Source organism: Elgaria multicarinata, chromosome 9 (assembly GCF_023053635.1).
Source record: "Elgaria multicarinata webbii isolate HBS135686 ecotype San Diego chromosome 9, rElgMul1.1.pri, whole genome shotgun sequence".
Classification (NCBI taxonomy): Eukaryota; Metazoa; Chordata; class Lepidosauria; order Squamata; family Anguidae; genus Elgaria; species Elgaria multicarinata.
Window position 1 is genome coordinate 20,225,039 of NC_086179.1, and position 14,797 is coordinate 20,239,835.

General features: G+C 43.5%; 1 protein-coding gene across 1 annotated transcript in view; it reads left to right on the plus strand.

The window, feature by feature from the left end:
• The window catches only part of CACNA2D4 (calcium voltage-gated channel auxiliary subunit alpha2delta 4), a 177,753-nt gene that overhangs the window by 15,348 nt on the left and 147,608 nt on the right, over positions 1-14,797 (plus strand). Inside the window, exons 4-7 of the mRNA XM_063134531.1 lie at positions 2,677-2,736; positions 9,674-9,836; positions 11,077-11,208; positions 13,484-13,544. Of these exons, the coding sequence (XP_062990601.1) occupies positions 2,677-2,736; positions 9,674-9,836; positions 11,077-11,208; positions 13,484-13,544 (416 nt within the window). The remainder of the gene's footprint in view (positions 1-2,676; positions 2,737-9,673; positions 9,837-11,076; positions 11,209-13,483; positions 13,545-14,797) is intronic.

Sequence of the window (14,797 nt, forward strand, 5' to 3'; positions counted from 1 at the left end):
GAGCGAATGTGTGTAGTTTCTGCAGTCTGGTCTCATGGCATTCACTGCGGCTTCTGAGGCTGTGCCTCCTGCCTTCCCCTGCTGCTCTTGTTACCATGAATGTGGCCAGTTCCTACCCCACCTACCCTCGTTATTACCTATCTGCACCCAGGAGCATTGGAAGCTGCCTTAATTCAGGTCAGACTATCTGGTCCTCCAGCCGAGGATGGTCTGCTATGACTGGGAGCAGCTCTCTGCGATCTTAGGCAAGGGCCTTTAACTGCACCTTCTTCCTGATTCTTTTTTTACTGGAGATGCCATGGAGTGACCTTGGGTCCTTTTTCATGCAAACCCTGTACAGACCTACTGAGTTAATAGTCTTTCCCTTTTGCCATGCTAGCATGGAGTCATAGCTATGCGCAGCACATTTCATTAAGATATGTACCTAGGGATATTATGTCTTTTAAAGGCGAATGTTTATTGGATACTAAATCATAAAGGACATTATTCATCAAACAAACTAAAGAAGCTAAAACTTAATTGAGCTTATTCTTTAAAAAATTAACAGCTAAACTTTACTTTAAAAATACAAGCTTAAAAAATGAGACACAAAATACCAAATTTTTGCTGCAGTGATAACCAGGCGCATACAAAGATACAGTCCATTTTCATAACCTTTAACTATAACCACATAATGAGCTAATCCAAATAGACCAAAACAGATTAAAGTTTGTTCATCTTCCTGTCCTAGAGAATGAGACGTCGCTCATCAGGTGTTTAATTCCTCGGATCACATCGTGTTTAACTCTGACAGAGTCAAGGGGCAGTTTGGGTGGGGTGGGGGGAGAAGGCTGCAAGAGTGAAGGACCCCTGGCCCTCTCCTCCCCACCGGTGCCTAGCGATGCTGCTGCAACCCCCGGGCCCTGATGAGGCGTGAGTGGCAGTGCTGCTAGGGAAGCCATGTTTCCAAGCAAGCGAGCTGATGCTGGTCTTGAGTTATGTGGGGAGAGAGAGAAGGGATCTCCCGCCACCTCCTCTTGTGAAACCGCCAGCGAGTCTCCCCATCCTCCTCACCCATCCTCCTCCCTGAGAGGGGCCAGGGCTTGGTCCCCTCCCCACCATTGTGGTGGGGAGGCTGGACCTGGAGCAACACAGCAGCAGCTACTGCTGTCACAGCGCTTGCAGCTCGACTAGGGCCAAGCTCACCACTGCAGCGATGAATCCCGCGGGAAGCGACCCAAATGTGGTATGAATTTCAGTGCTGTTGCTGCTTGTCTCTGTTCCTTCATATTGCAGGAGGAACGAGCCCAGGCCAAGCAGGGAGCTTCTAAGAGCCACCTACCTAGCCAGGGAGCATGTATGGCATCCTCATGAGACATTGGGGTGTGCCTAGGCACACCCCCAGCACATGCCTATGCATGGAGTCAGGAACAGGAAAGGAACATGTGTGCAAGAAGCCTGTTCCCAGTGCTTATTTATTGGCTGCCATGTACACCCCACCTCAAGAGGGTCCCACAGGTATTTCCCCTCCCTTTGCAGGGCAAAAACAGCAGTTTTGATGGGTGGGGCAGTTTTAATTTTGTAAAGTGTACAGATGGAAAGGGTTAAATACGCCTTTCCCTTCCCCCACCCAGTGGAGGCAGGTGGCTGCAATATCAGTTCCAGCTTTCAGTCAGAGCCAGTCAGAACTCTAAAGGAGCTGTTTGCACCTTGGATAGTTCTTTTAGATTTCTGATTGAAACCCGGAGCAGATTCATTGCCCCACTGACGTTAGAGCCACCAGCTTCCTCTGTCCTCACCACTATTCTCATATTGGTAGTTCCCCGTGGTTGGCTTTCATTTTAGGAAGAAAAGACTGCTTCCTCACAGCATGTGTACTCTCTCCCTCAGTTATCAGTTAGACATATTTATGAATTAAAATAGTGTGTTGTGCTGTGTGTGTGTGTTTGTGTGTGTAATTTACTTTCATTTGAAAGATTTGGATTACCTGTGCAGATACAAAAAATATTTTCCCCTCCACATGTGGTAGCTCCGTTTGTACTGTTGGCAAAGTTTATAAATGGCTATTTGCTGCTTTAATGAACTCAGTCAGACTCTTTCCTACCCAGCGGACCTGTGATTGTGTTAACAGCCTAATGCCTTCATATTGGTAAACTTAGTAGACGTTTTTCCTCCGGGTTCCATTTCAACAGAAAAATGCACTTTCGATGCTGCTTCTGTGTTATATTTATTTTCTCTCTGTAAATCACGTGCTCGGTAAGCCTGAAAAGGGACTGCTGGAGCCAACCCTGAGAGGTCGAGAATGCAACCTGCTAAATTTATCCATCTAGCAAGAAAGATTTGCATAGAATTATAAAGCACTCTTTGCCCTTCTGTAACACTTTAGTTTGGGGTGAGCAAGGTATGGAGGGCAGAGGCAGAATTGCCATGGAAATTTAACAGGTGAGGCTTTCCTTACCACCACATCTCCATGTTGAGAAAAGCTGGACCTGGCATGTGCCTTTCTTGCACCTGTGAAAGGCACAGAGCCTTCCTTGGGAGAAAATGTGGTTCCCCTAAACAAGAGCCACTTGGCCTCCCGTTATTTTTAATTCAGTTTTCTTTCCCTCTCTTAGTAATGCTTTTAGAGAGTCATGTCCTTTATGTCCACTGTGGTTCTTCATTTTTCTTCTGTGATTTTCAAAAATTGTTTTCTAGCGGTTGGTTGAAGCAGCAGAAGACGCAGATCTATATCATGAATTCAACTCATCGTTGGTGGTAAGTTCATTTATTCAACTGTTCATTCCAAGTTCATTGTGTTTTATGTATAATCAGTTTAATGTATTTTATAATATTTTGTATTCTGTGTTGTTCCTCACCTCGATCCAGAGGGAGAGGCAGGTAATAAATAAATAAATATGTTATTATTCATATCCTCTAATGACAAGGACTTAATTTATATGATCTGCCGTGCCGAGCAGGAAGGGAAAGGCCTGCCTCTAAAGCACCTAGTCCTCTATGCCAGCGGTGGGAAGCTATGGACCCCCAGGTGCTGCTGCCCTACAACTCACACCAGCACCATTCAACATGCCCATTGGTCAGGGATGATGGGAGCTGTAGTCCAGAAACATCTGGAGGGCCACAGCTTTCCCACCTTTGATTTATGGCCTAGTTCTCTCTGAGCTGGTAAACCTTCACAGCTTGGATAGCTCCTTTAGAGTTCTGACCGAAACCGGGAGTGGATTCTCTGTCTCACTGACGTCAGAGCCACCAGCCTCCACTGGAGATCAGTAAGTAGCCTTGTGAACTAAGGCTTCATGGTGTGCTGTTGAGCAAAGCAAATGCCATTCCTGTGTAATTGTCATGCCCCTACTTGAGGAGTCCTCCTTGAAGGAGGAGCTAGAGGCTCCAGAAGCCCAGGGTACCCCAGAAGCTGAAGCCCCAGACCCAAGACCACCATCAGACCCACAGGAGCGTGAGCCCTCAGGGGAGGTAGTTGCAGGACCATCCCTGCCAGGAGAAAGGGACTCTGGCTCTGAGGCAGAGGCTGAGCACCCCCCTGACCCCCGGGAGTGACGTCGCCTCAAGCGACAGGCGAGTAAGGCTCCTGTGCGATGGAGTACTCGCCTGCAGAAAAGGTCTCCTCAGGGAGAAAGGGTCTCCTCAGGAGCAGGGCTCTGAAAGGAGAGCTTTGATTACTACAGCTGAGCTCTGGGTGGGGTCCAACAGGCTTTGGGCTTAAAAGCCTGCATTTGGAATCAGCCAGTGTTGGAACAACTTTGGTCCACCCACCTTGTATTGGGTTTCCTGTACCGTGACTCTGCCTGATATCCTGTTTCTTGACCTTTGAACTGCCTACCGACTCTGCCTCCGGACTGTGTAACGTACTGACTGTTTACCTGTGTTTTGACCTTTGCCTGTTTTGTGACTACTCCTATTATTGGCTGACCCTCTGGACTGATTGACTGCATGTGTTCTGACCTTGGATTGATCATCTCTCTGTTTATACCTGATCTGCACCTTCGAGCATCCTACAGGCCAGGCAGGACAGTAATATGGAGTGTATTTGTCATGTGAATGTCACAGGTTTGATGGTCTTTCCCATAAAGACACAAACCCAGCACTGGCCAAGTCCCACAGCACCTGCATCCCTGCATAATTTATATTCGTAACTTGTTTATGAGTAGGATTTATCGACCTGAGTAGGACTTGCCTGAGTAGGACAAGACAGGGGCTCCTGCGTGATTTGGAAACTTGCATATACATACAATATCCACCTATAATATGCAGCTACCTACTGGGAGTAAAATATTTTGGCACTAAATATAGCCAAAGCACTATTTTGTTAATATTTTACTGAACATTAAGAGATTAGTACAAATTTCAGTAGTACAATCAGAGAGAGTGTTTAGTTATCTCCCAATTTAGCAAATTTCTGCCCCTTAGTTCTGTTACTCAGTCAACATTGGCTTTCTAAAAGACAAGAGTTCTAAAGTAATGAGAAAATATTAAATTAAAGGAAATGGGGGAGGGGAACTTTTTGATTCAGCCAAAGAATAATGTTCAATTAGTGAACAATTCTAGTAAAGGCTGCCAAATTGTATTTAAGTGTCTCTGATTTATCTCTCCTGTAGTACATGATTCCTTCTTTAATGGACAGGTCTAAACGTTAATGTTCCATCCAATTTTCAATTATTGACACAGAATGTGATTTCTAGAACTGTAAAATAATATGCTTTGCTACAAGCAATGCTCTGACAATCCAGAGTACGGCAGAAACATTCTAGCTTGCTGGAATATATCCCAAAATGAGGTGATTAAATTAGAGTACAGGATTAATTGATTCTGTTAATGTCATATTTTCCATAACGATTTGGTAATAGTGCACTTCCAAATCACATGGACCAGAGTTGCTTTTAAACATTTCCAGCATTTATCATTTCTCAAACTCCCTATATCAAAAAGATGTAAGAGAAATTGCTGAGTATGAAACTGATTTTTGTTGAAGGTTAACTGGTTGTCTTGGCCCCTGACCTTGGGGTCCCACAGTGGTCTGAGGAAAACTCAGATGAAGACAAGATTCAGGTCACTTTTCCCAAGGGAGAACCATGGGTCCCTTCTCCCATGACCTTCTGACCTTCGGACTCAGAGGATAGGCCCAGCATCTCTCCCCCCGCTTTCTAGGCCTCTGCCTCCAGATATTTTGGGCTGCTGTTCCCATCATCCACAGTCAACATAGACAGTGTTAAGGATTATGGTAACTATAGTTAAAAACATCTGGAGGACACCCATCTGCCTGCTCCTGTTCTAGACTTTGCAGAATCCAAATGTTTCTGGTGCAAAACAGGGCAGCACGTTTGTTAACAGGGACTGGCCAACGAGACCATATCATGTCGGTTCAGGTCCGGGCCAGATTTAAAGTGCTGGTATTAACATTCAAAGCCCTAAACGGCTTGGGGCCTGGTTATCTGAAGGAATGCCTCCTCCCATATGTACCTGCCCAGACCCTAAGATCATCCTCAAGGGTCCTTCTCTGTGAGCCCCTGCCAAAGGAAGTGAGGCAGGTGGCTTCCAGGAGGAGGGCCTATGCCTGGCACCTATGTTATATTCTTTTCAACGCCAGGTGGAGACCTTTGTATTTTCCCAGTATTTTAATAGTTTATCATAGTTTTTAAAACTTTGCTATTTAAAATCTGCATTTTAAGTCTGTATTAATCTCTGCATTGCTGCTTGGTTTTATCCTGGTTGTGCTTTTATATTGTACTTCTATACTGTGTTTTTATACTGTTTGTTTTATACTTTGAATTGTCTTCATGGTTTTAATTTTTGTGAACTGCCCAGAGAGCTTCAGCTATTGGGTGGAATAGAAATGCAATAAATAAATATAGCCAGGGCCCTTTAAGCTACAACACCGCTGGCTTCTTCAAGCTGGTGGGGCCCAATGCAGAACAGGCCTTGCCTGCTTTCATAAGGCCTCAGGTGGCTTCAGCTCCCTGTTGGAATATTTTTCACGGGCTCACCGGGAGCTTTTCAGGGTGCTGATTTCTGCTTGAGAGCCAGGCCATGACTTTGACATGACCCTGTGAGTTGTGAACCTCAAGCACCAGCAGAGCAGGATACAAGGGATAATATTCCTAGTTTAACATAATTGTGTTTACATAATTAGCCTGTTCACATGTTCAGTGAAATGTTGGGATAAAGGGTCTGGAATGTGCTCATTGCCCCTTCTCCTGCTCTTCAGGCATTCACCTGAAGGACTGAATGGAGCCTAGGCATCTATGACTGAATTCACGTATACTTTACATATGTGGATTGGGGCCCTGCGTTTTACAGTGAAATGATTGTGGAATAAAATTAATCTTGAGCTTAGCTCCAGTGCAATTTGCTAAAAACAACAACCAACACTGTCCTATTTTTGTCAAAGTCTTTTTGTTGGGTACAAATTGCCAGTATTTTTGAATGCTCTGTATAAACGTTAATTATATGATATTATTACTGAGTATTGAAGAATCCTGACAAAAGGACTTGTTTGGGGAGTAGGGGAAGGAAGTGAGGTTTTTGGGTGGTTGGGAGAATCAAAAGAATTCAGAATGAAGGACTGTGGAAAAAGGAAGGCGTAATTCTATTTTGAGCTGCTATTTGGCTATGAACTCCATTCCCTGTAAGCGATGGTGCGTTTATGAAAGATGCAACAAAAAAATGTTTGAAATTGTCTAATAATTTGGTAACCCCCACCAATCAGATCTCTCTGGATAACACTGTCAAGGTAATGAGTTGATTTATTAAACAGGATCCCAAGGTGGCCTTTGAGTTTAGTTGTTTTGATACAGACCCCTGTTCACTAGTTTAATATCTGAGCCAGTGGCAAATAGATGATTCAATTTGTTACCAAAGAGTACAAATCATGGATGTGGAGAGTCTAGGCAGGAAGCTGTTGTAGAGGTCATTTTTAAGAGCATCTACAAATAAATGCAATATATCGTTCATCCCAGCTATCAATAGTCCTGATATTTGAACTGTGGCATCTAATGAGCTCCCAGGATGCCACTCTGCAACTGTAGATAGCCAGTTAGCAGAAGTGCCAATTACCTAGGCATTCTGTGTTGCCAAGGCTGTCTGGAGGATTGAAATTCAGCTATACGTTTGACAGTCATCAGCGGTAAATCCAGTAGAATATAAAATAGGTCTTAGAATGTAGGTAATTCAGAATCCCCCTATCTGCAAGAAATGTGCAGCACAGGCAGAAACCATGTGGCTCATTCCACTTTTATAGATTCAAAAAAGAATAGGGCTTTTGCACCCTTAACGGTGATATAGAAGGGGAAATTTCAGCTGGAGTAAGTTATCTCATCTGTGAATGAAACAAGGTACACCTGCCAAAAATCCAAGAAGTATCCCTGAGCTCAAATACAATATCCAACCTCTGTTGGAGAGAGGGTGTTAGGTGTTGTCTATGAGTAGGGTGACCATATGGAAAGGAGGATTGGGCTCCTGTTTCTTTAACAGTTGTATAGAAAAGGGAGTTTCTGCAGGTGTCATTTGTATGCATGCAGCACCTACTGAAATTCCCTCTTCATCACAACAGTTAAAGCTGCAGGAGCCCTGCCCTCTTTTATATCTGGTCACTCTACAAAAGAGGGCAGGTCTCCTGCACTTTTAGCTGTTGTGATGTAGAGGGAATTTCAGTAGGTGCTGCATGCTTACAAATGACACCTGCTGAAATTCTCTTTTCTATACAACTGTTAAAGATCCAGGAGCCCTGTCCTCCTTTCCATATGGTCACCCTATCTATAGGTTTAATATCAGTCATTTTATACGTTACATTAAAAAGTTGACCTATTGCTCTCATAATTTTATGTAGTAATCTGAAACTGACTTCAGGTCAGTTAAAACCAGCAGTTTGATTGGAATTGAGGAATCCAGAATCTAGGAATTTGGTTGAAATCCTTGAGTCTGTCCTTGGGCTATTCAGGTGAACAGATATTATATGCATTTTATTATCAACCAAATCATATAACTTGGAAAGTGGATTTATATGGTTTATTGATATGTAAAGCCCTATTCATTTGTGTTAACATGAATGCATGGATGGAGCTAATCAGGGCTATGTCCTGGGCCCCTCCCCAAGTATACATTCAAGTATACTATTTGCATGGAATTGATGTGCCTACATATATGTAACTATGTGCAATCCAGACCCTAGAAAAAGGAGGATCTTAAATCAGATGTTCATAAACCTACAGAATTTAGTAGTGTCAGGCTTAGGAGCAGGGATAGCTAGGCTCAAATCCTTGCCCAACCTTCAAGTTCATGGGTGATTTTCAGCCAGCCTGTAATACTCTCATAGCTGTGTGTCCATTTCCTCTTGTTGCGGAGGACTGAACTGAGCTCCCTTTCATACCAGAGCAGAGAGGCCCTGTTCATCATGGGGGATAGAGAAAAGGGGTCCCTCTCCCAAAGCTCCAAGACCTTGTTTTCAGAGTGCCCTCACCTCTACTGCTCCCCAGAGCTCTTTCCTGAGCCTTCACGGTGTTAAGCTGCCAGGACTGCTCCTCCTGCTTTGCCATTCCATTGGCTGCTTATAAAGCAGTGGGGAGAACTCAGAAGTAGTGCTCCTTCCTAGCAGCCCATTCGTGTTTACTTCAGTTGGGCCTTTAGTGGCAGGGAAACAGAGTGCATGGATCTGCCAGTTGATTCGGCACACACTCATTATGGCTCAGCCTAACCTACTTGCAGGGTTGTTGTAATAATATGTGGGCAGAACTGCGTAGCGGCCCTGGAGGAAGGATGGGATAGAAATATAAATTGATCACAACAATACGCGCTTCACTTGTATGCAGTGGAGGCTGGTGGCTCTGATGTCAATGCGGTGGTGAATCTGCTCCGGGTTTCAGTCAGAACTCTAAAGTCCTGAGATGCACCTTGGATAGCTCCTTTAAAGTTCTGACTGAAACCCAGAGTGGATTCACTGCCCCACTGACATTGGAGCCACGAGACTCTCCTGGATATATGTGTATAATCTATGTGCAAACAGTACAAGTGAATACATGGAAGTGAGAGTCAGTGGGAGCTGCCTCAGGCAGCCCCCTATGTATGTTCATTTGTATCGTGGTCAGAAGCTTGACAAGAGCTTCTGTCTGTAAGAAATGGCTGATATTAATTCATTCATTCTTCGAGGTGAGTCCTGTGAATAACCTAATCAAGTTTTGAAGCCTCATGACTCCCTCTCCCTCTTTCTATACACATTTGAAGGACCCCATTCTGACATTTTCCAGCACTAGACTTGGTAGTCTGATCTATCAATGGAATGGTTATGTAACTAGTCACTAAGTGAAGCCAGGACATTTCAGCTGCAATCTTAAACACGCTTACCTTACATCTGGGTAGACATGTATAGGATTGCACTGTCAGACTGCAGCCCTAAACAAACTTTCCTGGGAGGAAGCACCATTGAACATAATGGCCCATACTTCTGAATAGACCTGCATAGAACAGCATTGTAATTTGACATAGAAATCCTTGTGTTTATGGTGATTCAATTATTGCCAGTCACATTCCTGATTTGAACTGAATCCAGGAACTATCTTGGCCCTCTCAGGCCAAAGCCTGTCTAATGACCAACATGAGGTTTAGCTGCTGAAATCTCATATGCTTCCTGCTACTTTCCCCCTTTTTGAATATCCTTTATTCATGTATATTTTTTATTCATTGCCAGTTTGATTATTACAACGCTATTCGCATTAACGAAAAGGATGAGAAAGATAATTATGTGGAGCTTGGTGATGAATTCATTCTGGAACCAAATGAGCACTTCAACAACCTGCTGGTGAACACAACATACAGTGATATACAGCTTCCAACGAATGTCTACAACAAAGGTACAGCTTTGATTCTATTGTTAAGGTGGCAACAAAACCACAGCTGAAGCAACAAAACCCAGCTGGCAACCTTAGGAACGGAGGAAGAGAAGCGGATTCGACTATAGGCTTGCATGTTGTATGCATTTACTCTGTGGCATGGTTTCTTGCTCAGTGTCCTGATGGACCGCAACTCCCACAATTCCCAGCCAGCGTGGCCATTGGCTGGGAATGATGGGAGTTGCAGTCCGGCCTATCTGAAGGACACCGGGTTGGGCAGGCTGGGCCAAAAGATCTGTAACTGACTGTTCAGTATTATTGTGGGGCAGCAGGAGCTGCAAATTCAATCAGGGAAGTAGCTCTTGAGATGGCACATTTAACCCTTCCCCCCCCACTCCATTATCCTGATCTAAATCCATCCCCCAGCTGCTGTTGCTTAGAAGTGTGTGTGTGTGTGTGTGTGTGTGTGTATATGAAATACAACTAGTATATAGCCTCCTGTATTTTCCTCCTATGTTGCAAATGACAGCAGGAATTTGATGATTTATATCAGGTAAATAGAGCAGGCAAGAAAGCCTCCAAGTGCTACACTACTTCCCTGTTCAAATTAGGGCACAGACACAAACACTGGGGTTGTATCCCCATCAGTGTCATTCTACTAGCACAAGTGACTTATGTGCTAAAAGAAACCAATTTCTGAACTAGGTGCAAGCAGAGAATCTAACCGAAGTTCCAGCTGTGCAACCAGTTGTGTAACTGATTGTGAATTGTAGGTTTACAAAGTGGCCTGCTACTGCTTGCACAACCACCTGTGTAGCAGGAAAAGGCAGCAGAGCTCCCCTAGCACAGCAAGTTTTCCTGCTAACCTTATGTTGGCTTTAGGCCATAGCTGCATTTAGAATAAATAACAACAACAACAACTAACCACAACAATGCAAGATCACTCATAGGTTCCCCCAGTGTAATGTGCAGTTTGGCTTTAGATCTTGGAGTCAGTCTCTAGTGTCTTTAATTAAATGAGCTCAGATAGCAAGACTGAGAAAGATCTTCTACGAAGCTGCCAGTCATAGAAAAGGCTGCCGTAGATGGATCAAAGGCTTTAGTTGGTATGAAGCAGCTTCATAATATTTGTATATCTTAGGCATCTATCCATCATGACTGCAGAGGGAAGAATTTGTTGGTGCATCTGTAACCTCTACAGTTCTTTTACTTCTTCCTCATTCATTTTGTTAAAAATTGTTGTTCCTTCTTTTTGTCACAGACCCTGATATTTTGAATGGGGTTTATATGTCTGAAGCACTGAATCCTGTGTTTGTGGAAAATTTTGAAAGAGATCCAACTCTCACTTGGCAATACTTTGGCAGCTCTACAGGATTCTTCAGGCTTTACCCAGGTAAAAGGTCTCATTCCTTCTTGGCCTTTACTCAGGATTTTTTTAAAAAAAAATGATGCCAGGAATAATGATGATGATGATAATAATAATAATAATATTTCTTACCCGCCTCTCCACTTGGATCAAGGTGGGGAACAACAGTAAATATTATAAAACACACAAAAAGCTGATTAAAAATATAGTATACATGATTTAAAAAATCCTTAAAACATCCTAAAAACATTCTAAAACGAGCACACTAAACCAGAATCGGTTTTGGTAGCTGCTATTGACACACACAAAGTGGATGAATCAGTCAGTATCAAACCCCTTTGTGACTGTGATCCTCTGTGCCAGCAAAAGGGAATGTGTGGCCCTCCAGGTGTTGTTGGGTTGCAACTACCAGCATCCCTCATTGTTGGCTATGCTGACTAGGACTAATGGAAGTTGCAGTCCACCAACATCTGGAAGCTCCATGTTCTCCACCCACCTCTGCACTATGCATATTAACCTCAGTGGGGAAGCTTGTTAGCAACTTGTCTACGATATGGCTGCAAATCCTACTGGTTTTCATGGAAGAGTTAAGTGGACGCCTAAGTATTTCTTGCTAAAATAAATGGGACCCAGAAGTGTTTCACTTTCCTTTCTTTGTACTTGTTTCCTGCATATGAAGCATAGATAGTAATTTAATAAGATTATAAGCCTGCCCATATAGCTGATGACCCTTTAATCTATTTCTCTTTGTCAGTTGGACTTACTCCCATCTCATATAAGTGTTATGGGATTGCAGTAGCCTCAGAACAGTATTTTGTTTTACAAATATGATTCCCCCCCCCGTTGTTTTCTGGACAATAAATAGTGACTTCAAGGTTTACAGATTTTGTTCTGCTCTACATTGCAGGATCTGGGTTATTTATCTAATACATTTCTATCCTACCTTTCTGTAAAATATTCAAAGCATCTGACAACACATAGAACAAATAAAAAACACAAAACTTCAAAATCCATTAGATCACAATTAAAACGCACATAATCAAGACCCCACTTAAATGCAAAAGAGGAAAGTGTTTGATGGCTTTCTTGTCAGGGAGAACTTTCTTTAATTTGCGGGCCTCCATGAAAAAGGCCCTGACTCCCATGCCCAACCCTACAATGAACTGTTCCTTTTCTGTGGTGGCATGCCCAGTGAGGGGAGAAACATAGCTGATGATTGAACACATGCAGAAGGTCCCAGCTTCTCCAGTTAAAGGAATTGGGTAAGAAGTAATGAGATAAACTGCTGCCACTTGGAATTGACAATACTGTGCTAGGTGGACAAATAGTCTGACTTGGTATAAGGTAGTTTCCCATGCTCATATGACCAGGGCTGGCCCTACCATTAGGCAAAGAGGCCAGAAGGAGTAACCATTTCTCCTGAGCCCACTGGCCTTTCCTTTCCATTGGAGGACAGAGCTGGGTATGCCACACAGCCTGTCCTGCATCCCCTAAACTACCATGCTTTTCTTAAGTTTACTATGTGGTGGAGAACATTGTCCCATAGCCAGTGTTGAACTAAGCTTCAGCTGCCAATCCAGTTGGTTTCTATACATGGAAGGTGGGGGTGGGTTGGGGAATACCATCTTGTCTTCTTCACGCAGCAAAATGGCTTCAGCTGGTCCTGATAGGATCCTATTCTAATAGGATTTCAATTGGCTGTAACTCCCTCCACCCCCCAAGTCCCTACTCAAAATCCCCTGCTTCTATGAAGACTTTAGCTTACTCCTTCTTTCTTTAGGAAGCCTGTCATGTATCCCCTAAATTACCAGGATGCCATCAGGTTTTCCATATGGTGGAAGACATTATCTTTGCTTCTCCTCCCCACTACGCTCATTCCATCTCCCTCCCCTAAAGGTAGATCACACACTATTTTCGTGCAAGGGCCTGTTCTTCTATATGTCACTCCATAAAGCACCATGTGCATCGACAGTGGTGTATAAAGACATCAATAATAGCAATTAGATTTCCCATGGAAGAGATATTGAGATGCTAGCTGCACTAAAAGTGCCAGTGTGGTGAAGAAAAACACATTCAACATTAGGAATGACTAAAACAAAAATTGAAAACACACTATGGGATATTGTGAACAGTTCCAGTTGCTCCATCTTGAAAAGAATATTGAGAATATGGAACTGTAGTGATATTATAATGCTGTGGAAGCTTCTGAGCAAGGACTCCATTTCTGATGATTCAATTGTTGGTCTTGTTGTTTTGATCTGTGCAACAGACCAATAGCAAAATTCTTTTGGTGTCTCTTCAGGAATCAAATGGACACCTGATGAAAATGGAGTCCTCTCCTTTGACTGCAGAAATCGAGGCTGGTGAGAGTTTTTGAAAAGATTTCATGCTTTTGTGCTTGGTCCTTAAATGTTGATTCTTCCTTATTCTGTCAACGTTGGCTTAACCTGGTCCTGCAGTATTCTGTAGCTGTTTAGCTTACACTCAGTGGCCCCCTCTTCATCCTTTAATGTGATTTAAGGAACTCTGAATGGTGAGTGTACAAGCCTTGCCGTGCATCTTTTCAGTGGAGATGTAGTTAATTCTCCTCATTGGCATGCAGGATTTAAGTGCTTAGGTAGCTAAAGTTGCCTTCTTAACACATTGGATTAAGATGGTTCTGCCTTCCAACTGTTCACTTCCATCTGAGCCACGCCCTAAATGCTTTCAAGGAATTCTCCATTCTATTTTATTCTCTCCTTTTTCATGTCACTGTTTCTAAGGATAATGTTAAAATTAACCCTTCAAAGTAAGTGTGTGTGTGTGTGTTATATACGTGCATGCACACATACACTTGCACATGGAGTTTCCGCTTTCCCCTGTACCCTCCTGTGTGTTGTGCCTCAGCTCGGGATAAAGAGGGAAGGAGGAACAGCTGAGCCTGGGAATGTGTGGAGAGTGGCCCTTCACAGGAACAGGCAGAAGCCAGCTGCAGGCCAATGCAGCTGACAACAATTCCTAATCTCCACCATCCCAATATAAGACATGCCATTGCTCCTCAGTGGTGCTGGAAGCAATTGTTGTACTTCTGTGCCTTTGCCCTTGTTCCTTGCATACCAGCTCCTGAACATAACCTGATCTTGGACCAGAGTCTGACTACTCTTTGGTGCTTTCCTGAACCCAGTATTGTTTGACGCAGTTTCTGATGAATACTTTTGGTTTTCGACCTCAGACTATTTACTGATGTTTCCAGCTTGCTTATCTCGCTAACGCTGGTGATTTACGACACCATGTGTGCCCCAGATCTGCTCCAGAGGGTTTGGGGACCCACTGAAGAAGATTTGGGGGCATACAGGCACTTCAGGCTGGAGGAGGGAAAGGAAAACTCCTGTTGCGTGAGTGGATGCCCGATGCATAACATTGGATTTAGCCCTATAGGATTAATATCCCCAGAGAACCATATTGCCATCTAAGATAACTGAAAAGCCTGAAAATCTATTAAGGACAGGTAAACCTCCATTATGTAAAGCAGCGGCATAATGTAGGCTTCTATTCTTTGCCATTTATTTTTCCAGATGAAATTATCAATCAGGTCAGCTTTTCACCTCCCTGTAATCCACTAACAATGTTAAACAGA